The 25340-nt window shown below is 43.7% G+C and overlaps 1 protein-coding gene across 1 annotated transcript in view; it reads right to left on the bottom strand.

Moving 5' to 3' along the window:
• GPC3 (glypican 3) overlaps positions 1-25340 on the bottom strand; it is a 399544-nt gene that overhangs the window by 29841 nt on the left and 344363 nt on the right. The window contains exon 7 of the mRNA XM_059385454.1: positions 20882-21041. Coding sequence (XP_059241437.1) covers positions 20882-21041 — 160 coding nt within the window. The remainder of the gene's footprint in view (positions 1-20881; positions 21042-25340) is intronic.

Genomic DNA, 25340 nt, shown 5'->3' with positions numbered 1-25340 from the left:
TCACAAGTAGGCAGAGAGACAGGCAGAGAGAGAGGGGGAAACAGGCTCCCTGCCGAGCAGAGAGCCCGATGTGGGGCTCGATCCCAGGACCCTGGGATCATGACCTGAGCCAAAGGCAGAGGCTTTAACCCACTGAGCCACCCAGGCACCCCCTGATAGCCATTTTCTATAGCTGATTTGATTTGGCCTTCAAGGAGGCTGAGAACATTGGTCGAATATAGGTTTCATACTTACTGGAGTCCCTACAGCTTTGGTAACAGGCTAATAAACCACCATGTTCAGATATTCAAAATCCCCTTTCTTCTGTCCTGGCTTACAACAGCAGCCTCAGTCTAGAAGGGATGGCAGAAGGACTGAAAGTTATAGACTACTTCGGATAGACCACAAAATGAAAAATGTCCTTGTGGATAATTAAGTGCTGTCTCTATGCTTCTAAAAAGGCAGAAAAATTGAAGTGGAAAGAAGACTTCCTGGACGTTTGTTTTCAATCCTGAAATCAAATGGTAATGGTGAATCACATGCCCTCTTCAGAAGGACATGGAGGAAGGATTAGTGATTGAATCTTGTTTTAAACTAAGAACTTGGAGCTGAGAAAGTACTCTACATCTCCATATCAACCCTGCATTTAACCCCTGGTTAAAATGGACCAGTTCACAGCAGAATATACAATCTTTTTAAGTGCATGTGGGACATTCTCTAATATAGACTATATATGAGGCCATAAAATAAGCCTCGATAAATTTAAAAGGATGGGCCTCATGCAGAGTATGTTTGCCAATCATAATGGAGTGAAATTAGATATCAATAGCAGGAAGTTATTTGGAAAATTCACCAATATATTGAAGGTACACAACACAATCCTAATAAACCTAGATTAAAGAAGAAATCACAAGGAAAATTAGAAACTACTTTGAGATAAATGAAAATGAAAATACAGCATACTGAAACTTATGGCATTCAGGGAAAAGTAGTGCTTAGAGGGAAATTAATGGCCATAGTCATCTATATTAAACAAGAAAAAAAAGACTTCAAATCAATAACCCAGTTTTCTACTTCAAGACATGGGAAAAGGAAGAGCAAATTAAACTCAAAGCAACCGGAAGGAAGGAAATAATAAAGATTAGAAGTAAAATGAATGAAACAGAGAACAGGAAAATTAACAGAGAAAATTAACAAAACTGAAAGTTGGTTCTTTGAAAAGATCAACAAAACTGACCAACAATAAGCTAGACTGAACAAGGAAAACATAGAGAAGACCCAAATTACCAAAATCAGGAATGAAAAAAGGACATTACAGAGAAAGACACAGCGAGAGAAGGAACACAAGCAGGGGGAGTGGGAGAGGGAAAAGCAGGCTTCCCGCTGAGCAGGGAGCCTGATTCGGGGCTCAATCCCAGGACTCTGGAATCATGACCTGAGCCAAAGGCAGACATTTAATGACTGAGCCACCGAGGCACCCTGAAATAAGGACATTACAACAGACCTTACAGAAACAATGCTTTTAAATGATTATAAAGGGAATGTTATGAACAGCTGTAACTCAACAAATTAGATGACCTAGATGAAATGGATACATTCACAGAAATATATAAACTACCAAAACTGACTTAAGAAGAAATAGAAAATCTGAATAGACCAAGCCCAGATCCAGATGGCTTCATTTCCCCAAGCATTAAAATAAGAATTAACAGCAATCCTTCATAAGTCTTTCAAAAACTAGAAGAGGAGGAAACACTTCCAACTTATTCTTAGAGACCTGCATTGCTAAGGTACCAAAACTAGGCAAAGGTCTCATACTAAAAAAACAAAAAAACAAAAAAACAAAAAAAAAAACTACAGACCAGTATCTCTTATGAGTGTAAAAGTTATCAACAAAATAGGAGCAAAACAAATCCAGCAACATGTATAAAGGACTATATACTATGACTCAGTGGAACTTATCCCAGGAATACAAGGTTGGTTTACCATACAAAATGCAAACAATATAAAATACCACGTTAATAGAATAAAGAAAAAACTCACATGATTATTTCAATACATACAGAAAAAGCATTTGACAAAATTCAACATCATTTCATGATAAAAACACTTAGTGATCTAGAAATAGATGAGAAATTATTCAAAATGTTAAAATGCATCCACAACGAACCCAGAGCAAACCTCTCATACTTAAAGGTGAATGCATGAAAGCTTGTCCTGTAAGATCAAAGAAAAGAAGGATGTCAGTATTTGCCTCTTCCATTCAGCTTTGAGCTAGAAGTTGTAGCTAGTACAATCAGGCCAGAAAAAATAAAAGGCATCTAGACTGAAAAGGAAGAAGTGAAATTGCTTTTATTTATAGATAACATAATCCAATGTGAATAAACTTATGAGGCAATCATTAAAAAACTACCAGAATTAATAAATGAGTTCAACAAGGAAGCAGAAATACAAAAACCAATTGTATTTCTTTTTTTTAAAAAAAGATTTAATTTATTTATTTGACAGAGAGAGGGAGAGAGTACAGGCAGGGTGAGCAGCAGGCAGAGACAGAGGGAGAAGGAGAAGCAGGCTCCCCATTGAGTGGGAAGACTTGGGCTTGATCCCAGGACCCTGGGATCATGACCTGAGCCGAAGGCAGACGCTTAACCAACTGAGCCACCAGGGGCCCATCAACTGTATTTCTATACAAGAACTTACAAAGAACAATCTGAAAAATTAAATTAGGAAAATAATTTTTTATAATAATATCAAAAAGATATCAATAATACATTAAAGGAAAATAAGAGGATTACAAAACCTATTCTCTGAATACTACAAAACATTGTGAAAGAAATTAAAGAAGACCTAAATTAATGGAAACCCACCCTAGGACTGGAAGACTTAATATCGTTAAAATGTCAACACTCCCAAATTGAACTAAATTTACAGGAATTAACAAGCTGATCTTAAAATTCCTGTGAAAATTCAAAGGACCCATAATAGTCAAAGCAGTCTTGAAGAAGAACAAAGTTGGAGGCCTCACACTTACCCATTTAAAAACTTACTACACACCTACAGTAATCAAGACAGTGTGGAAATGGCATAAGTATATATAAATAGAATAGAATCGTGAGTCTAGAAATAAACTCTCACATTTGCAATCAATTGATTTTTGACAGGGTACAAAGACCATCAAATAGAGAAAAAGTAGTCTTTTTAACAAATGATGTTGGCGTAACTGGGAATGCACAAAAATGAATTTGGACCCTTACCTCACACCATATGCAAAAATTAACTAAAACGGATCAAAGACGTACATATAAGAACCAAAACTACAGAACTCCTAGAATAAGACATAAATGTAAATCTTCCTGAACCTAGATTATGCAATGGTTTCCTAGGACGCAAAAAGTACAGATAACAAAAGAAAAATAGATAAATTGGACATTATAAAAATTAAAACTTTTTGTGCTTCAAAGGATACCCATCAAGAAAGTGAAAAGACAACTCATGATTGGGAGAATACATTTGCAAGTCATACATCTGATAAAGGTATTGTATCCAGAATATAACAAAACACTTAAAACTAACAGTGAAAAGGAAAAGAACTCCATTATAAATGGCAAAGGACCCAGAGCAGTTCTCCCGAGAAATATACAAATGGCCAATGAACACATGAAAAGATGCTCAACATCATTAGTTATCAGGGAAATGCAAATCCAAACCACAAGGTAGAAACTATGTCATACCCACTAGGTGGGCTGTATTAAAAAAAGGCAGGTAATGACAAATGTTGAAAAGGATCTGGATGTGGAAAAACTTGAACACTCGCTGCTGGTGACAACGTAAAATAGTGTAGCCACTTTGAAAAGAGATCTGGCAGTTCTCAAACTATTAAACACAGTTACCTTGGGACTCAGCCATTCCACTCCTAGTTACATATCCAAGAGTGACGAAAACATGTCCACACAAAATCATATTCACAGAAGCATTATTTACAATAGTCAAAATGTGGGAATGACCCGAATCTCTATCAACTGAATGGTTAAGTAAAATGTGAGCTATTCGTACACCAAAATATTCTTTTTTTTTTAAGATTTTATTTATTTATTTATTTGACAGCCAGAGATCACAAGTAGCCAGAGAGGCAGGCAGAGAGAGAAAGTGGGGAAGCAGGCTCCCCGCTGAGCAGAGAGTCTGATGTGGGGCTAGATTCCAGGACCCTGAGATCATGACCTGAGCCAAAGGCAGAGGCTTAACCCACCTATCCACCCAGGCACCCCACACCAAAATATTCTTTGGCAATCAGAACAAACCATCAGAACCAATGATAATGGGCTTCAACAGGAATGGATCTAGAAAGTGTTATACTGAGTGAAAGAAGCTAGTCACAAAGGACCACATATGATTCTATTTATATGAAATTTCAAGAATAAGCAAATTCACAGAGACAGCAACTAGATTAGTGTTTACCTAGAGTTAGGGGGTGGTGAGGGGTGGAATGATGGTGAAGGAATATGGGTTGCCTTTTTTTTTTTTAAGATTTTATTTATTTATTTGACAAAGAAAGACAGAGAGAGAGAGGGAACATGAGCAGGGGGAGCTGGAGAGGGAGAATCAGGCTTCCCTCTGATCAGGGAGCCCAATGTGGGCCTCAATCCCAGGACCTGGGATCAAGACCTGAGCCAAAGGCAGATGCTTAACCACTGAGCCACCCAGGTGCCCCTGCATTGCTTTTTAAAGCACTGGACACAAGTCTGTGAATATACTAAAAGTCTACACTTAAAATGGCCGAAATGTCTATACTTAAAATGGCTGAAATATAGTGTTAGGTGAATTATTTTTTAATAAAGCTGTTACTAGACCAAAGGACCAGTTCACCAGCTCATATTTAAAATGAGATTCCAGGGACGCCTGGCCCACTCAGACAGGAGAGTGTGTGACTCTTGATCTCAGGGTCTTGAGTTTGAGACCCATGCTGGGTATGTAAAGATTGCTAAAATAATTTATTAATGAATTAAAATAAATAAAATGAGATTCCATAGACATCTGTATTAATAAAAACAACATTCTTTCTGTAGAGGAAGTTATCAATTCTCATTGGCCACATTATATGAACCAAAGATAACCGTTGGTTCAAGTTGCTTAGACCTATTGGTCATTTCTTATGATCAACTTCCAGGTTGGTCTAGGCTCCTCTATGAACAAATTTATACCTTCTATCTAAGATTGTAGATTTTTTAAAAAAATTGACCTCTTCTTTATGGAGCTTCTCCAATCTTTGGCTTGCCAGCAAAGCTGACTGTAAGTTTTGTATGTCTTGGGCCAAGGAAAAGAGGAGTCAAAACTAGACCAGATCTGTTTGATGTTTTTACAGAAGTCCAGGATGATCAAATTAATTTAGTCATATCACACCACGCACTCCATTTGCATTCTTATCTCTACCTTCTTTGTGGGGAGAACAGAGAGTAATGAGGCTCAAGGGTTGGCCAATGGAGCACAGCACGATTAGAACGACCAGTTTCAGGCCCTTAGTGCTGAATGTTGGTCATTACCCTTTTGTTGACCTTGGCATTGGCTGAAACAGTGCCTGTACGTCTCTGTGGGCTGCCAGATGGAAGGTTTACATAGCACAGGTAAGAGGAACATGAGGTAGGATGGGAGACACCATGGAAGAGGCTAGTATTGGTAGTCTCCTGGCTTTTGGAGCCAAAAGGCATGGGGCTGACTCTTGGCTCAACCATCTATTAGCTATGTGGACTTGACACATTTACTTAATCTCTCTGACCCTCATTTTCCCCATCTGTAAGATGGGAGTTATAACATTATGGCCTTTCCCAGGGTGTTGTAGAGATAAACGTGGCCATACTCACTTAGGCCAGTGTCGGCATGGAGACACTGGTGGTGAGTGTTGTTCTGTTTCCAACTGCTACGATTATCATTGTTGTTACTACTACTGCTGGAATAAGATTCACTCGCACATTCATTAGGAACATCTGTAACATGCAATTCTCAAACATACCAAAGACCTACAAGAAGCCAGGCTTGCTCACAAGCACACAATTTAAAAAAAAAATTTAGAGTTGGTCTGCAGGGATAATGAATAATTCTAGATGTATTATTTTAGCTGGGGCACTGGGCCCAAGAACAGTGCATGGGGCCTTTACCCTGGCTGCCTGCTCAGTCTCCCAGAACCAAGATTATGCAGGTTTCCAAAGCTACCTTCAGGATAAGCTGTCCAAACCAACTGCCGCCCTAGCAAATGATAGCCTAGGATGTACTTAGGCCAGATGGTCACGGAGCGCAAGAATGCGCTGTGGATCAGTAATTACAGCTCTCAAGTGCAGCAGGGGAGTGAATTACTTGAACACCATGTGCTCTTCAGTCCCTCCTTTTTGGGCCCAGGCTCAGGCCCCCAGAGGAACTATGATTCATGAGAAAGATATGGGGAATGCATATGTCTATGCAGAGAGGGAGGAGAGGGGCACATGGCTGACTCAGTCGGTAGAGCACGCGACTCTTGATCTCAGGGTCATGAGTTTGAGCTCCATGTTGGGCAGAGAGCTTACATTTAAAATAAAAAAGATCAAAGAGAGAGATGGAAAAAAAAAAGAGAGAAAATTCCCTTGGTAGTTCAAGATAGTTCAACTCAACTGGGCTGAGCACTGTTCCTTCAGCCCCTCCCTATGCCGCCTCACCCCCAAAAGGCCAGAGAGGCTCTGACCTACCCTTGTGGAGGTTATTCTGATTCTAAACATCAATTCCATGTGTTCTTATTTTCTTCCACGGAAAAAGTTAATGGTCATCAACAAATGTTTATCACCTATATGCTATGGCCCCTGAATGAGGTGGCTATAAAAGTGGGCTTTGTTATTAGAAAGATCTGGGCTCCCATTTGAGCTCTGACTATCCATTGACCTTGGGCAAGTTGCCTAATGCTCTGAGTCTCAGTTTTCTTATATCTAAGAGCTGACATGAAAGCTGACCTTGCAGGGTTGTAAGAAGGATTGAATCAGATGATGAACCTGGAAGTTATTTTTTAAAATCACACTCTGCTGGTTGGTTGTTGTTGTTGTTGTTGTTTTAATATACAGAAAAGCGGATATAAGGGTTCAGGGAAAGGGAGAGAATCATGGAGGGCTGAGGTCATCAAGAGTGATCTTTGGAGAGGAGGTGCATCTTGAAGAATCAGGAGGCGTTAGGGCAGGAGAACAGAGGGCACTGCCGGCAGACGTAATGGTCTGAGCGAAAGTAAAGAGGTGGTAATGAGACTGGCGTGTTCAGGCAAAAGATGCACATTTATAGCTCATTTATAGCTATAAAAAATTCCAGAGGACACTGTGGGATCATTGGCAAGTCCATGGTCTCATGGTCTGAGTTCAGGGTTAATAGGCAGCATGGCCCCAGGGGTCTGAAATCCCCAGCAGCACAATCCTCACTGCACCTTGACTCTAATGCTGAGCCGCATGCTCAGGCTGCAAGGCAGGGACATTTGTAACCTCCTGGCTAAGGTGCCTGACTTCTGGGAGTGCTTGCTGCTGTGACGCTGACATGGCGCAGATAGCGAGAGACCCCGTAAAGCTAACAAGAAAATAAGAACACATCTATCAGCCATTGAAACAGCATGCCCCTTAAAGAAACTAGATTCCTGATTGGAACACTCCAATAGAGGATGAGGAAATGCTTTGGAAAGTACAAAGTTATTACATGAAGCAAATCTATCCATTTATACACACACACACACACACACACACACACACACACACACACACAACATAGTTGCTAAAATAAGAAAAGGTTTATCACTGGGGATAAAAAACAACACCATTTAATGTGATGGATTCTCTTAAATTTCAATACTCATCTAACCTTGCCCTTTTAAGTTGACAAACGCTAAATGTGTTTTGTTAGAAAATTCGTTTGGAAGCCACTGAGGTCATCATTTGGATAGGCTTGTTTTAATTCATATTCCTAGTGATGTTTGCCCTCGTGAGCAGAACAGACATGGTGAAAATGGGATGGATGTATACACATTGTGGTGGGCCTCTTCCAACAATAATAAATCCTTTGGTTTCTAAAACATTTAAGATGAACTGATAAATCCTAGCATGGGTCCCTGATGACCTGGTTGGCTCTATCCATATTCATCCAAATGACTCAGTGATGTGTTTCCAGCTTTTCTTGCCCTTATGTTGTCCCTCAGTGCCCTTGAGTTTGTTAGTTCTTCAGTATTTTACACCTGTCTGTGACAGTTTCTTTATCTGCGAAACAGGAAATAATAATGGTACCCACTCCATAGGGTTGTTGGGAGGGTAGAATCCATTGCTTCGTATCAAATGCTTAAAAACAGTGCCTGGCACATAGTAAGCACTCAAAAAGTGAGCTAGTATTATCATACCAAACGCATCATGCTCTCTCTCTCTCTGAACGGCATTAGCGTCTGCCCATTTGCCCAAGGGGGAAACACTGACCTGGTCCTTGACTACCCTTGTCTCCTCATCCTGCCACCTCTGAACACTCAGGCTCTGTTGATTCTTCATCTTAAAGATTTCTTCTTCATGAAGATTTCCAAAATGCAGCTCTGACCAAGTAATAGTTCTCCCATAACTTGCAGTCTCTCACACACACACACACACACACACACACACGCACACGTAGCAGCCAATCAGAGTGCCGCCTTCCTTCCATCCCATGGCGGTGTCCCCTGCAGTGTTATGTTGAGGAGGATTATGAGGTCACATCTGGGCCCATGCGGTGGGGTGCTGTGATTGATTACCAACGTCTGCTGTGGGACGGGTGGCAGTTGGGGAGGCTGAGGAGCTGTATGTTGGGAATTTATAGACCCCACTACAGGATCAAGACCAAGCTCCTCAACAGCACATAGAAGGCTCTCATGATCTGACCCCTCACGGATCTTCCAGCCTTACCTCTTGCCTCTTTCTGCTCTAGCCACGCCAACCTGCGTTTTGTCCCCAGAACCACCATGTCCTTTCTCACGCCCATGTCTTATCTCATACTATCCTCCCAGCATGCAATGCGCCCCCCCTTCACCTCTTCACCTCCCAGCATGCAATGCGCTCCCACCCACTGTTTGAGACTCGGCTCAGTTTCTCACCACCCCGGTCTGGGTTTGAAGCTTTTTCCCTGGTGTTTCCGCAACTCCCCGTGCACATTGCAGTAGTGCTTGGAGCACATCACATAATAATGATCTAGTTAGATGTCTGTGCTCCCCGTTTCCCCTCACCACTCCCAACGGGCCAAGGAGCTTATGTGGGCAGGGACAGGGCTTGTATGCGACCAAAACTTACTGAGCACCAATTTTGGGTCAGGCACTGGGAACTGCCTGACTTCACACTGATAACTGCTGGAACGGGTATTAACGCAGCACTCTGTCTAGGGTGAGGCTTCAAGGAAGAGGGACACCTGAGCTGAGTTTTAAAGGTAGAGAAAGGGAAACCATTATGGGCTAATGGACCAGCATGTGCAGAATATTAACAGCCACCATTTATTGGAGCCCACTAAGGTGCAGTCCCTGGGCTGAGTGCTTTATGGCTATTACAAAGAAGGGAATTTATAAAGGCCCAGGCAGGCCTTAAAGAGCAGAACCACAGGTTCAGCGAACAGTGAGGATTTCAAGGTTATTGAAACCCGGGCATGGGGCAGGGGTTAGTGGGAGCCAAGTTCGGAGAAATCAGCTGGGGTCAGATTCAGAAAGGCTGGTTGATGGATTTGGCTTCGTTACCCCTCATTCATGCCCACGATCCAGGGACAGCCAGGAGAATTCCTGTCGGACTGCAAGCTGGCGAGGGGTCAGGGGGAAAGGCCATGAGCTCTCTTTGAAGGAAGGCACACTACTTCTCATTCCATAAGCCAAACCTGTTTCTAAACCCCTTAGAGGTGCTAAAAAGACCTGTTTGCTTGGGCATTCAGGTTTAGGGCATCCTGAACTGAAGTGCATGAGATTTCTGTGGACGCTGCCCCAATCGTTACCGCTGTACCAAACACATTCATCTTCCCTGCTCTATCATTCCATACGAGGAGGTGTATGGCGAGAAGGAAAGCTAGAACAGGAAAAAAGAAAAAACTAAACAGAGAGATTGATTCACGGTTCCATGCTCCAAAAAGCCCGAGTCAGAAAGATACTTAGTGCAGAAAGGCGCTGTCTCTGAATGTTGCCTAGAAATGAGGAAGACGTTATAAGCCCATAGAGACCAAGTCCCCAAGTTCCTCACCAGGGCGGACTTAGCCTTCCAGGGCCATGTGTCACAGACAGGTTCAGAAACCCACAGAAGCCGAGCGTGGACACTCCTCCACACGGCCACACACAGGTATAGAAAGTCTCCGACACCCCGATTCCACTGCAGCGGGGGAGAATCTCATTCCTGTAGACCTCTAGCAATTGGGGCTGGATGAGAGTATGAGTAATACGTTGCCTCCTGGCACAAACAAGAAAGAAATGTTGAAAAGGAGAGTGGGGGTGTATTCCAAATTTAGCTTTCTTTCCAACCTCTGCCCATATGGTCGGTGGTTAAAAAAGTGATTACCAAGCCAACAAAATGCAAGCCGATATTAGGAGCTCTACTAATATCTGCCCCACGAGCTGCCCTATAAGACTCCCATCTCATGGCATAGGACTGATGAGATTTCCAGTGGTTAAGCAGAAAGATTGCAGTGAGAGCCCACCAACCCTCAGGGAATAAAGGGTTTTGAGGGGGGAAAAAAAAGTTTATGGCTCCGGTTAACAGTTTCCAAGTTAGGAAAGTTTCCAAGTCTCAGATTCCAAAGGAATCCTAGATTTCGGGGTAACTGAACATGAGGGGCTCTTGCATTTTCTTGCATAACTGAGGAAGAGAGAAACCTTTCATCCCTCATGGTACAGAAAGCTATTGATTTAAGCCGGGAACCCTTAAGGAAGAAGGAAAGAAAACAAATCTTCCGAAGTACCCCCTTTACCCCACACCACACTGGTAACTGTGTGATGAATGGTTCTCAAAAAAAAAAAAAAAAAAAAAAAAATCCAGAACAAACAAACAAAAAACCCCATGGAATAAAGGAGATGGAACATACCATTTTCAAATAATAAAAATAATACACTACTCTTTATTAGAAATTCCTTATAACTGATTGATTCTCACAGAATCCTTTCATTGATTTTTGCCCTGCTCTTACATCGGTAGCCAAACCAGGGTCATGATTGACAAGCGAGTGTAGTTCGTGCACAAACAGTGGCTGCTACACTGGTTTACATTAAGGAAAACAAGAGAAAATAACGAAGATCTATGTCAGAATCTCATTCCTTCATCCACGATGCCAGCGACTCCTCCGCTAAGTCGGACGACATTTCTGAATACGCAGGAGCGGACCCTCAACGTTCTGTGCTCCTCACAACATAATGGTGACAGAACCCACACAATTTAAAGTTTAATCCACACTGCTGATGTTTTCCCATCACTTTCTTAAGTCTAGAGTCTAGATGATCAATAATACATCAAGCCCTGCTTTGTCATTTCTGCTGCTTTCTGCGGTGTAAATATTTCCATCCCAATCAACCTCAAGCTAGTGATGGGATGATGGCGCTTACGGAGGTCTAGAAGCACACCACTGCCCTCACCCCCATTTCAGCTGCTGCTTTGGAGTCTGTTCCACCATTGGCTCCAACGGGAAGGGGGAGCCAAGGCAGAGACACAGACAGCAGGCTACTCCTCCCTACTCAGAGTAGGGTCTGCTGCTCTGCTATTTTTTGCCAATCTGTGAGGAGACAAGCACAGAAATTGGAAGTAAGCACTTGGCAATTTCTATAGCAATTTGACAGAGAGATTTTTTAGGTCTGTTGAGTCTCCTAGTTAAAAACTGTGGCTTATATTTTGTAGGCCTTTTTGTGATTTTCTTTCGGTGGCAATTCATTTTTATTATGTTTTATAAAATCACTGGCCCATGACAGATTCAGGAGGAACAGACCGCACCCCCCCCCCGCCCCCGCCGCCTCCCAGTCCTTTCCCCACAGATAACTTGAGATGCACTGGTCTATTCTGGGAGGCCAGGGTCAGAAGTGAGAGAATGGTGTGGGAGACGGGTGTGGACTGGACAACCTTGATATTGACCGTACAGACATTAGGGCTAACTGCTCATGGCTGGAGGAGGGGTTGTAGCCCAGTTTGTTTTTCTCACATAGGGGCAGGGAGGCCACAAGCCTGCAAGTAATTGGGGAGAGATGAGAACTGGAGTTCTACAGGCTATGATCGACAGAGAGGATGTGGAAAGGAACTGCTCCCTGGAAAAATCTCTGTCATTCCTAAGGATCCATTTGCTTAGGGAAAAAAGTTGCAGAAAATCATAATTGGTGACACATGCTCAAATACAACTAGAGAGAATAGCTTCTCCATTTCTCTTTCCTCCCCCTAGCCAGAAAAATGGTCTCATTGGCTTGTTCCACCATCTTGGTTCTCTTTCGTTCTCTTTGCGTGGTTGGAATCATCATCAAACCATAGCATCTCTGAGTTCTTCAGGACCCTGGGAGTCAAGGGCCCATGACGTAGATATCTGCTCACTTTCTGACATCCCACCCCCACCCTCCCCCAGCCTATCTTTCTGATAGATGGTTATTTAATCTCTAGTCAAATATCTCCAGAGTCAGGAAGCTGACTGTTCCCTAGAGCAATCCATGCCACTGAGAAACAACTCAAAGGGTTAGAAAGTTCACCCATTTCTCAGTCAAATAGATCTGCTTGTAAATTCCACATATGGGTTCCAGATCGACCTTCATCTTCCACACGTAAGACCTCAAAATATTAGAAGACAATGTTCACGCTCCCTAATTCTTTTCTTGTATAGACCAAACATTGCTACTTCTTCTCACTCTTCTTCCACTAAGCCTGTTTGCAGATTCTTCACCATCCTGCTCACTCTCCTCAAGAGGTACGCTAGGCTACAGACAGAGAGCATCTCACACAGCGTGCCCTGCCCGCCTCACAGGAGTTCCTAATCCCGTATGGACCAGAGCAGGGACCGACTATCTCTCTGCTCACAATTTCAGCTGCTAGAAGTCAAAGGCTACTTTGAGGAAGCTAATTAAAGAAGCAGGGAGGTTAAGTCCTGCCAAATAGGAGGCAAAAGGAAGCAAATGCTGAGAAATAAAACCAATATATGGATAAATGAAATATTTATTGAACACCTACTAAGTGACAGTTACAAGGCAGGGGAGGGGAGCACAGGTTGGTGACGGGGAGTTGATAAGTGTAAATAGACCATGAAAAGGACTTGGCTTTCTATCCTTTGAGGAGCCCATTGTTAGTCAAGGACACTACTTTGCTCTGAAGTCCATCCTGAAGTTGCTAATGAGATTGTTCCCTGCTCGGGCACCAGAATTTATAGAACAGCCTCTACTGATTTTTATTTATTTGGTAATTATATTACTGCTCAAGTTCATCAACAAGCTATAAATTATAAGATTCTGTCTCCACTGATTTCCCATTCTCACCTTAAAGACATAAGACTTTACCCTTATCCATACCCATTAGGATTGTTAAAAAAAAAAAAAAAAAAGATCAAAAGGCAGTTTTTGAAATTCAGCAAGTATATTTAGAAATGTTAAGAACCATAAGTGCCATGGATCATTTTACTGGATCATTAAACATCTCTTAGCCAGGTGTGTACGTAGGCAGGCACTATAACAAACTTTCTTATCAAAACAACTAACCAAACTGGAAAAAACAAACAAACAAAAAGCCAGAAAAAACCAAACAACTAATCAAACAAAAACTTGCCAGTGACTTCATTCCTACCAAAGGAGATTGGACCTGTCCTTGCACTGCCACAGGCAAATAATGGGGAGAAAAAGATAACTGGTGACACCTTCTTGCCATAGTGACCAAAGTTAAAGGACGGCATGGTGTGAATTGGGAAGAGCCTTGAGGACATGTGCGTGCGTGCAGATATACGTGCCCGTGTGTGGCATTTCACAGGTTTCGTGGGAGGTCGGCGATCGCGAAGCATCTGGTGGTTCCATGTCCCTCCTCCCATCAGAGCAGGACCTCAGCCTGGCTTCGGAGCTGATCTCCGTGTGTGGTCCCCAGGACTGGTGGTGGCCCCTGACACCTTCACTTGCTGTCTTGCTCTGCAGGCTCAGAATTACTCATTACACTGGGCTCCTTGGATTTGGCCCATGCAAAAGACCGTTGCTCAGGGCTACTAAGCAGGTTGAACTGGACACCACGTCTTTCTCTCCTTCTGGGATGGTATTTCCTCCTGCAGGGGAGTACTTCCCAGTTGATGGCATTTAGCCTTGCTTTCCCAGATTCCCTGTGGACATTATCTTCCAGGGCTGGCTTCAGCTCACCTGGAGCCTTTGGGCTTGCCACCTTCCTGCTCATTCCTCCTGCCATGTTCTACCTGCAAAGTGTTCTCTCTCTCCTTCCCATTTGCTTCTGTCATACTAGATATCCACAACCTAGTTGAGATAGTCACTAAATGGGCCAACATGGCTTTATCCAGAGAAAGTCAGTTGTACCATTTAGTCAGATTCATATATTCAACCGTTTCCTCTTCATTTGAAATTGATCATAAAGTGTAATACAATGGCTGCAAATCGTTCACACTCCCCCTGATGCCCCCCCAATTCTTAGAGTTCCATGTGAAGCTCACCAGCAAGTCTAACTATCATAGTGTTACACTTGATAAAAGCCTCCTAGCCTAATGGCCCAGGCAGGAAAGTCTCCCAGGGCAGTAGGCCTAGAAAAGTGTACCCTTGAACATCTCACGAGTAATAAGAAACACAGTTCTTAAAGCATCTCAGGTTATGGTAGCTTTACGGAAAGTTTTTTACCTTTCCTTACTCTCAGCTACCACCAGTTTAGCTGAACTAATTCGCGAGGCGACCCTATAGCACGGAGAAGGGCCTTTTCTGGGTACACGTACTGAACATGTACTGAAACTTTTATCACTCGCTCTTAAAGCTCACATCAAAATCTGTCTCTGGGAGCCATGGCAACTGCCCAAAGCTCTGGGGAGAGATGAGATTGGCTGCCTCGTCAGTCTGTGAGCAAGAACCACCTGGTCTGTATCCGAGTGAAGTGCTATTCTAGTAAGCTTTGCTTCCTTAGGCTTCCTATGGCGTTTGTTCTCGAAAAGATCAAGGCATGAAAGCAGATTGCTTAGAGCTAAGAGCCAGATAGAATGAAAAAAAAAATCACAGGCCCTTTCTTGACCTTCACCAACTTTTGCACCCTTGCCCTCACTGTCCCACTAACACCAAAGAAAACAAAACTTAACTAGCTGTGATTCTTTCAAGATGTAGGTGACTACCGCTGTTGTCACTGTGGTTATTTGCACAGCTCAACAGACATATTTGTCATTGTTCAAATACCTCCTCGCCGGGCCAGAAGCAAGTTAATGAGTAACTAAAAAACGCCATCTTGGGGATGGAAAAGGGGCATATTGTAGTGAAAGTTGCTGGCCAGAACACTGGGGACTTAATTTTTCTAACTTTAGCTACAGGCTTTTGGCAACTAAGACTTATAACCCAATGGCACTAAATGATATTAACAATATTACCCTACGTGGGAAACTGCTTTTACAGTTTATAAAGCACTTCTATGTCCTTTATCACCTGTGTTTCATTTGACAACTTTTGTAAGTGGGCAAGTCAGGAAATATTTGTTTTAAGGATGTATTTATTTATTTGAGAGAGAGAGCATGAGAAAGCGCACAAGTGAGGGTGAGTGGAAGAGGGAGAGGGAGAGAGAGAATATCAAGCAGACTCCCCGCCTAGCCCAGAGCCCAACGCGAGGCTCGAACCCAGGCCCCCAAGATCATTACCTGAGCCGAAATCCAGAGTCAGATGCTCAACTGACTGAGCCCCAGGTGGCCCTTCCTGAGAACTCTGGGAGTGGGTTACATAGCGAGAAGCAAAGTGTGCAGAGGAAGGAGGTCTATCAAACTATAAAATACACTTTGGGAAAACTGCCGTAATTTATTCCTGGACTTATGACCAATAGGGTCATATAAATAGATATATTACTGTATCCACATGTATTTTGATCTCTGCACAGGACTCAACAATCTTCCCATTAAAAAAAAAAAAAATCCCCCAGGACATTTCATTCCTCTACAAACTTTCTACTTATTCTTCTGCAGGCTACATGATTTGGTCTAAAATGTTATAATCTTGCAGGTGTCACCCCTGAGAAATGGCCCATCACACAGTTCCTCCATTGGTTTTATCCTTCTCACTAAACCAAGTCGTTAATGAATTTACTCATACAAGGTGACTGCCAGCCAGCATTATGAAGGTCTGACTTGACGACTCAGAAGAGGTAAGCTGGCGAAGGGTCCTTCACCTCCTCTACGTGGACAGGCTTGCTACGAGTCAGAATATAAGGCTACACTTGATGAACTAAGAATATGAATGAAAATCATGGGCCGAAAAAAATATTTCCTAAATGCTGTTTTTTTTTTGGTTCTGCTTTGTTTTGTCCTGGCTGGGGTTTTTTTGCCTCCAGATTGTAAAGTAACAGCAAGGAGGAAATGTTGAGTGTAGAGACTCATGGGGCCCACAGCTGTTGAGTCTTAATGGCTTTGCTCCAGCACCGCTGGGAGGAGGTGACTTGTGGGGCAGAGCGGACAGCTGCTTCCCCTCACAACGCCCGGACGCGACAGCACCGAGTGGCAAAAGGGACCTGCCTGGGCCTGGACTTCACCTTCTCCCTGACCTCCAGCCCGGGAACAAGTGCAAGGTTTTCTCTTTTTAGTCCTCACACTGACACAGCCAAACTGAAAGTTTCTTGAGGGTGAACCCTTCCACAAGAGACATCTGTTTAAACGGTTAAGAAACATCCATTTGGTTTTAATACTGGCTTGGGTTGTGAGCCCGAGATTGTGACTCCTCCTCCTCAGCTCCCCACCAACCGACTTCAGCTACCCTACTCCCGTGCAGCCACTAGGAATGTGTTTATCTTCTCGCACCTGTTTCCACTTCTCTCATCCCAAGAATGAGGCTTCCATGGCATCACTTCCCCCTGTCTCTGACCCAGCTTGAGTCAAGATCATCTGCTTTCTCTGAATTGCAGTGAGAAAGACATTAGGCTCCCCAGAATGTTCTGGCTGTACCCATGGACTAGTGAAAGCTGGAGCAAGAACAAGCCCAGGGAGGAAGGGGGTGAGGCAGTGGTGACAGGGACCTTTGAGATGGGTCTTTCATGCTGGGTTGCTTTATAAGCATGTTTAGATTGTTTTCAAGAGCAGGTGTGTTTGTGTGTGTGTGCACACGCATGTGCACAAATGCATGTGCCTACAAGAGAACATGCACATGTGCGTGTGGTTTTCCTTGTGGGTGAGAGTGGGGACTTGGTGGAGAGGGGCCAGATGCTTAAGATGCTTCGTCATTATGTCTTGGCTAGGGACACCTGGCCAGAGCTTGCAAAGCTTCTCAGGAATCAGCCCCGGCCAAAGTGCTGGGAGCCGACAGCTTCCCAAGCAGCTTACGATAAATAAGGCCTTTGACAAGGCCAGTAACTGGGAACCAGGCTGACGGCGGTCCGGCAACAAGACTAGTCCATTTACTGCACCAACTCCAGCGTGGATGGTCTGTCTCTGGAAGGGAGTCTGAACATGGTGCTCAGTGCAAAAGCCTTTTCTAACTCAAGGGCTCAGTTCTATCTTTGCAGAAAACACATGCCAAGCTAGGGATGCTGAGAAAGCCAGAGAGCTTCCAGAGATCTGGGGATTCATAGTAACAGTCTCCCGGTTGTTATAAATATCTGTAGAGCACAACAGGTTGCAAAGCACCTCCACACTCATCAGCACCTTTGATTTCCACAACGCACTGAGGTTGGCAAGGATGCACAGGCCTATCTTACAGGTTGGCAAACTGAGGTTCAGAGCAATATGTGACCTGCTCAAGGTCTCACTGGGAGGAAATGTGCAAACAGTTGGAATCCCAGTGTCCTAACCTACCACGTGGGTGACTGGGCCTCAGGCCTCTTTTCTACTGCCTGCAACACTTAGCTCCCCGTGGGCCAGCTCAGTGGCTTCTTAGATGCTTCAGGTTTGAAACCAAAATGCTGCAAGTGCTCAAATAGAAGGCAGTAAGGGCTGCCAACAAATCACCCAGGGCTCTCGTTAACAGGACCTAAGATTGGGTGGGTCTTGAGGCGTCTGCGTTTCTAACAGGCTCCCAGATAATACAGATGTTCCTGGACCACGGATTCCACCTGGAGTAGCAAGGCATATTGGGGATATTGCTGAACATTGGCTACCTGGTATTAACTGCCTTTTATGGGTCTGAAGCGAACAAACTAATAAAACAAGCTAATTCTAAGCTACCTCTGCAGGCTCTTTGAGCTGCCAGAGGTCAGCAAAGGCAGCAACAGACCCATCATTTTAAGAGTAGATAGCATTTTTTGAGTGCTTCCTAGATGCCAGGCACCGTGCCAAATGCTTTGCATGGATGAGTTGATGATGACAATGATGATGATGATGATGATATTGAATTGCCACAATCTTACATAACCAAGAAAAGTGAAGTAAGAAAGCAGGGGACCTACAAGGTAAGAAGAAAACCCTGAAGAAGATATCCGTGAGACTCCAACAGGCACCCTGCCAGGGACTCAAGCCAAATCAATGAACACGATTGCTCACCCTAGCAGGGCCCATGAGCATGGGGTAGTCTCTGTTTCACAAATAGAGAGACGGATTTTTTTCTTTCTTTCTTTCTTTCTTTTTTTAGAAACTGACTTTCAAGAAGAGGAAAGGGGCCTGCCCTAGGACACAGGGGAGTTCGAAGCAAAGACGGGAAGAGAGGTGTCCTGCATTTCATCCAGAGCAAAACAAGGGAAGAAGTGAGCCAGGGCAGCCAGCCAGGGTGACTGCTGGCTGGTCATGGTGTACAAGGGTAAAAGGTCTGTTCCGGGACAAAAGGGATATAAAAAGAGGGTCTGAACCTCCTGTTTTTATTTTTATTTATTTTTTCTAAATTCCCAATTTGTGTTTTGGAGGAAAACTTTGGAAGTTCTGAGTGAGATGGCAGTAAATGCACACAGTGTTCCAAGTCTGGTTGACTAAGTGGATGTCGATGAATCACCAGGACCAGATGGCATCCACCCAGATTTGGGGTAAAATTGTGTAAGAGCTGACCAAAGTGTAGAGCTTGCCGTTCCAAATAGCTATTGTGCCATGAGCCTGGCGGATTGCCAGTGAGTCTCCTCTCCACGAGAAGCATTTCAAAGGGGACGGAGGGAGCGCCAGGCTGGAAAGATGGCTGAACATGTTACGCGAGTGTAACCTATTGGGAGTAAGGCATCATTTTTCCTGTAAATTAAATTAACCACCATTTGTGTAGTGTTTTACAGTTTACAAAGCACTTAGGGTTAATCATGCCTAACTAATTGACTAGCATTCTTTGAGAGGATAAATGTGCAACGTGGACAAAGGGAAACCAGTGGATGTAATCTATTTAGGTTTTGAAAAGGCCCTTGACAAGGTCCCCTACCAAACACTGTTGAAAAAAGTTAAGTCGCCATGGAATTGTGGCGTAGCATTTTCAAATGGATAGGGATGGGGCTTATGGGCAGGAAAGCGAGAGGAGGGGTAGGCTGGGACATTTTTGGAGAAGGATGAAAAGCAATGTGTCCCAAGGACCGATGCTGGAGCTACTTCATATTTTGGCAACTCATCTGGGCAATGTTTAGATGACTGAAAGCTGTTCTGGGTGGCAAAAAGCAAAGCAGAGTTCAGGCTTTTTACAATTATCTAGATGAGCAAAGAAAGAAGAATCAGAATAGGGTTATTCAGAGAGAGACCTCTGAAATCTCACTGGCTGGCTCTGAATCCGGACTCTGCCCTTCGTGACCGCACGACCTTAAGCAAATTATTCTACCTCTTCCAGCATCAGTTTTCTCATCTGTAAAGTGGGAATAATAACCACCCCTCGGTCACAGTGGAAACAAGACAAGACAATATCGGCAAAGTTCTGGCACACTGCATGGAGTCTGGTTAATGTCCAGAGAACGTTGGCTTCTGTTATCTTTCCTTATTATAAGATGCCAGCCTCTGTGTGATCATGTTATGTCCTAGGAATGGAACTTGGGAGCCACGGCAGACTATTTCTTGAAAAGCAGTGGCAGAGTTTGTTTTAGCAATTCAGGGAGGATGGTGGATGTGTGTAGACTGAGATGGTGGGGAAGATTTCGTTCCAGGAAACTAACAATTATGGACCACCCTGTTTGAGCTAGGTACTAGTCTAGATGCTTACAGACTTTCTCTCTTGATGTAATCCTCCAATAGGCCCATGAAGTTGGGGTACTGATCCCCATTTGATGGACAACGGAGTGAAGACCTAGGAGGAAGGGAGCCAGAATGCAAATACAGGTTTGCTCTACCCCCAAAGCTAGCTTTTTGTCACTGAGGCATACTGAAAATGCAAATTTTAAGTTTTAATTCCAGTAGAGTTAACATACGGTGGAGGGTTGGGTGTGACTGAAGAAGGGACGAAAGAGGGGTATCTACACGGAAATAAACATGGGCACCGGTATGAAGACAAAAACAAGAGCAGTATGTTTATGCTTCCTTCCGAAGTTACCCCATTGTTGGTGCTCACTGGACCCCCAAGATGGCGTGGCTTTTTATAACCGAGAAGAACCAAGGAATGTCCAACGGGAAACAGGGTCACCTGATTTGGTCAGTTCATTTTAGACAATAAAAAACAAAAACTGGAAGCTACCTTTTTCATCTACCCAGGTCCAGAGATGGGGAAAACAACAACCACCAAAAAGACTACCTGAAAACTCTTCCCCACCCCAACCCCCGCCAGAGTATAATATTTCCTTGCAGAGTTGATGGCATTGTAGGTAGCGGGGACTTCTGCAAAGCCAAGTTAGAGTGAACTGGTGTTGACTCGGCTTGGCTGCCAGCCGGCTCGCACACGCACCTGCAAGGAAGCGGAGCTGGTTCCTCACTTTCATCGCCCCGTCCCCGGAGCCCCCGATGCACTCATCCTCGTCGTCACCGCAGTCGCCGCTCTCCAGCCCTTCCTCGTCAAGGTTTTTATCCAGAACTCTACCTTTGGGCACAGACATGGTTCTCAGGAGCTGAAAGAAATGACCAGAAATGTAGCAGCGATTGAGGGGAGGTCTAAAACAGTGTCAGGAGGCATTATTAAATGTTGAATGAGTTAGCAGAATCTTTTAAAAAAAAAATATTTTTTCCAATGTAGGTAAGTGTAAACTGTGTATTCTTTTTTTTTTTTTTTTAAGATTTATTTATTTATTTGAAAGGGAGAGAGAGCAAGAGTACGGGGGAGGGGCAGAGAGAAGCGGGGAAAGAGTCCCATGCAGATTGTGCTAAGTGTAGAGCCCAGTGGGGCTCGATCTCATGACCCTGAGATCACGACCTGAGCTGAAGCCAAGAGTTGGTCACTTAACTGACTGAGCCACCCAGGCACCCCTAGATTCTTTTTTAAAAGAATATTATTTAAAAGAATATATTTATTTGGTGGGAGGGCAGAGGGAGAGGGAAAAGAAGAGAAACTTAAGCAGACTCTGTGCTGAGCCCAGAGCCCAAGGTGGGGCTCAATCCCATGACCCTAAGATCACCATGGCCTGAGCCGAAACCAACCAACTGAGCCACCCAGGCATCCCCACTGCTTATGTTCTTGGGAGTTTTATACTTCTGGAACGTTGCATAGCATTTGACATGATTCTGTACTCTTCCCTGCTGCCTCTGCCACCCAGTAGCTAGTGTGTACTGCATCAGACTTTCTATACTGTGATATTTAAGTCCCCAAAAGCCTCTGTGGTAGGAAACCCCAATGATGAGAAACTTAAGATGTGACCGACAAAACATATTTATAGGCTGAGGGGACACCAAGGTCAGAAAACATCCTTATGGGAGCCTCCTACAATGGTATTTCCATTGAATTCAAACAACAAATGCTTCCCACCAGATGAAGAGACCAGCAGTGGCATTTTACACACATTTTAAATGCATACTTATGATTAATGGTCAACATGTCATGCCATGACCACCAGGAAAATTTTGAAAATCTCTCCCTCTTTCACAATTTCCATAAGGTGATTTGAAATTCATGTTGCTTTATTGTGTATAATAAGTCTACTAAGAGTCCTGTCCGTTTTTTCCCTCAGTGTCTGGCTTTTCAGTGACGTAGTCAATGCCTTTTTTTTTTTTTTAAAGATTTCATTTATTTATTTCAGTGAGACAGCGAGAGAGGGAACATATGCAGGGAGAGCTAGGGAAGGAAGCAGGCTCCTTGCTGAGCAGGGACCCTGATGCGGGGCTGGATCCCAGGATGCTGGAATCATGACCAAAGCTGAAGGCAGACGCTTAACCCACTGAGCCACCCAGGTGCCCTCCCAATGCCTTTTTAATTGTACAGTGACTCCCACTCCCCTCCCTCAAATCTCTCCGCTGACCCAGAAGCCCAGCTCACAGCACAGTCTCTGAGGGCAGTTCTCAAACCCCATGAACTTCCCCTGCCATCTCTCACCACAGCTGCATTCCAGGGTCCTCTATCCCTGCCCTACCACTCATTGACAGCCCAAAAAGTGGGGCTCCCCTCATACTTCTAAAAAACAGCCAACACGAGATGCTGAATCTACCAAAAGTGAGATTTCTGTGATTACACAAGAGGTATCCAGGAAAAAAAATGCGTAAATGGACACATCTTGGTTTCTATGGTTTCCATTATCCATGTTCATTGTCACTGCAAAGTATACTTTCATGTTCTCCACCTGTGATTTAGCTCCTACCCCAAGATCTACTTGGAACAGGCTATATACCATAGAGAAATGTGGCCATGGGTTTGTTTCTTTTTTCAAGCAAAGAAAGAAAAGTCCAGCAACCTCTAATGGTGTTGGAGAAGCCAAGCCACCTACAGGATCCCATCTAGTACCATCTCCACCCTACTGCTCTAATGTATCCCCCCTGACCCTCCCCACCCCAACTCATCATACACATCTAAATGTATAACATAGGGGAGCCTGGGTGGCTCAGTCAGGGAAGCGTCTGCCTTTGACGCAGGTCAGGATCTCAAGGTCCTGGGATCAAGCCCCGTGTTGGACTCCCTGCTCATTGGGAAACCTGCTTCTCCCTCTCCCTCTGCTCTTCCCCCTTGCTGTTCTCTCTCTCTCAAAAAATAAATAAATAAGATCTTTAAAAAATAAATGTATTAGGACACCCAGGTGGCTCAGTTGGTTAAGTGTCTGCCTTCAGCTCAGGTCATGGTCCCAAGGTCCTGGGATCGAGTCCTGCATCAGGCTCCTTGCTCAGCAGGGAGCCTGGTTCTCCCCCTTCCCCCTCCCCCTCTCCCTACCTGTGAGCTCTCTCTCTCTCCCTCTGTGTCAAATAAATACATAAAAGCTAAAAAAAAAATGTATAATATAGATGCCTAGGCTAGGATCAGCTAGCCTAGTGATTTCTCAACCTTTTTGGTCTCGGGGACCCTTTACACTTTTGTTCATAATCCCAGAGAACTTCTGTTTATACAAGTCATATCTATTGACATTTGCCATCTTAGAAATTATAACTGAGAAATGTAAAAAATATTTAATAACTAGTTTAAACAGTAATAAACCCATGATGTGTTAACATAAATAAAATTTTCTAATGGAAACGAAATATATTTTTCCCCAACATAGAATGGTTAGAAGGAAGGGCGGCATTGTTTTACATTTTTGCAAATCTCTTTAAATTCCATCTTAATATGGTAGCTGGACTATCATATCTGCTTCTTCATCCAATCTGTTGTTACATGTTGTTTTGATTGGAATATTTGTACAAATTCCAGTGTCTCACAGATATGTAGTGGGAAAAAGAGGAAAGTGTTTGAGTAGCCTTTCCAGATAACTGTGGATGTTTTTCAGTGATACTTCATAAAAACAACAAGTGGGAAAAGTTAGTTGCAGCGTGGAATATGAAAACCACATGAATCAACGTTTCATGTTCTGTTACGCTCAAATCCATTGGTGTGTTCTGAACTTTAGGACTTTTACCCATTTTGTATCATCATATATGGGTCATCCAAAAATTGGTTCACTGAGCTGTGTAGCTCTTCCAAATGTCAATGCCTTTCATTATATGATACATTTAAAAAAACCACATTCATTAATTACTTCACCTCCAACCTCATTAGGAAAAGTCTATTGGGAAGCTCTCAAGCTCATGGTGGCAGATACAAGTTTTCCAAAATTTTGATTTTCTCTTGAAAGTTTAAATTTTATCATTGGCAACAAATCCTATCAGCTTTTCCTTTAACTGATGGGCTCTCTTTGTTCCTTTCAAAGAAAATGTCTAGCAAATGCTCAAGGTTGGGTAGTCGCATTTGTCAGTCATTATTTCAAACAAGAATAGCGTTGCCTGAAAATGAGGCCAGTTTAGCTCATAGCTGAAATAATCGTACAAGTGCTTTTCCTTGACATGCACATTTATAGTTTGCAGCAGAAACACCTTATGTGTACTTTACAGAATATCGTTTTTAAGATGTATTTATTTATTTTAGAGAGAGAGGAGGAGGAGAGAGCCTGAGCAGGAGGGGCAGAGGGAGAGAGAATCTCAAGAAGACTCCATGCCCAGCAGAGAGCCCGACGTGGGGCTCGATCCCAGGACCCTGAGATCATGACCTGAGCAGAAACCAAGTCAGACACTTAACTGACTGGGTCACCCAGGGGCCCCATACACACAGGATATATTTTTTAATATTTTATTTATTTATTTAACAGAGAGAGGGATCACAAATAGGCAGAGAGGCAGGCAGAGAGAGAGAGGGAGAAGCAGGTTCCCTGCTGAGCAGAGAGCCTGATGCGGGGCTTGATCCCAGGACCCTGGGACCATGACCCGAGCCAAAGGCAGAGGCTCAACCCACTGAGCCACCCAGGTGCCCCCAGAATATTTTTTTAAAGGACATTCAGGACTTATAGTTTAATCAACTAGCCATTTTTACTGTTTCAGCCATAACTCTCTCTCTCTCTCTTTTTTAAAAGTAATCTCTATGCCCACCACAGGGTTCAAACTCATGATCTCAAGATCAAGGATTGCGTGCTCCACTGCCTGAGCTAGCCAGATGCCCCAGCCATGGAAAAAAAAAATTAATGGCCAGCCGTGATGTCCTCAAGTGAAATTGCCTTTTAGTTTCCTGCAGCTGTGTGCCGATGACGAATATAATGACTGCTGGTACAGTTTGGTATCACTGCTGGCACCACTGACACTTGTACTCACCATTGGTGCTGATATCCACCCAGTGAAAAAGGCAAAATAACACCTTGGTCCTGTTGTGCAAGTAATTTTGAACCTGTGCCTCCCGAGGCTTCTTGGAGCACCAGGGTCCACAAAACCAATGTAGGCTAAATTCTCACTTGGGTTTGACTGACTACCAT

This window comes from Mustela nigripes, chromosome X (genome assembly GCF_022355385.1).
Source record: "Mustela nigripes isolate SB6536 chromosome X, MUSNIG.SB6536, whole genome shotgun sequence".
Lineage (NCBI taxonomy): Eukaryota > Metazoa > Chordata > Mammalia > Carnivora > Mustelidae > Mustela > Mustela nigripes.
Note: the sequence above shows the minus strand (reverse complement) of the source record. Positions and strands in the feature narration are given on the sequence as shown.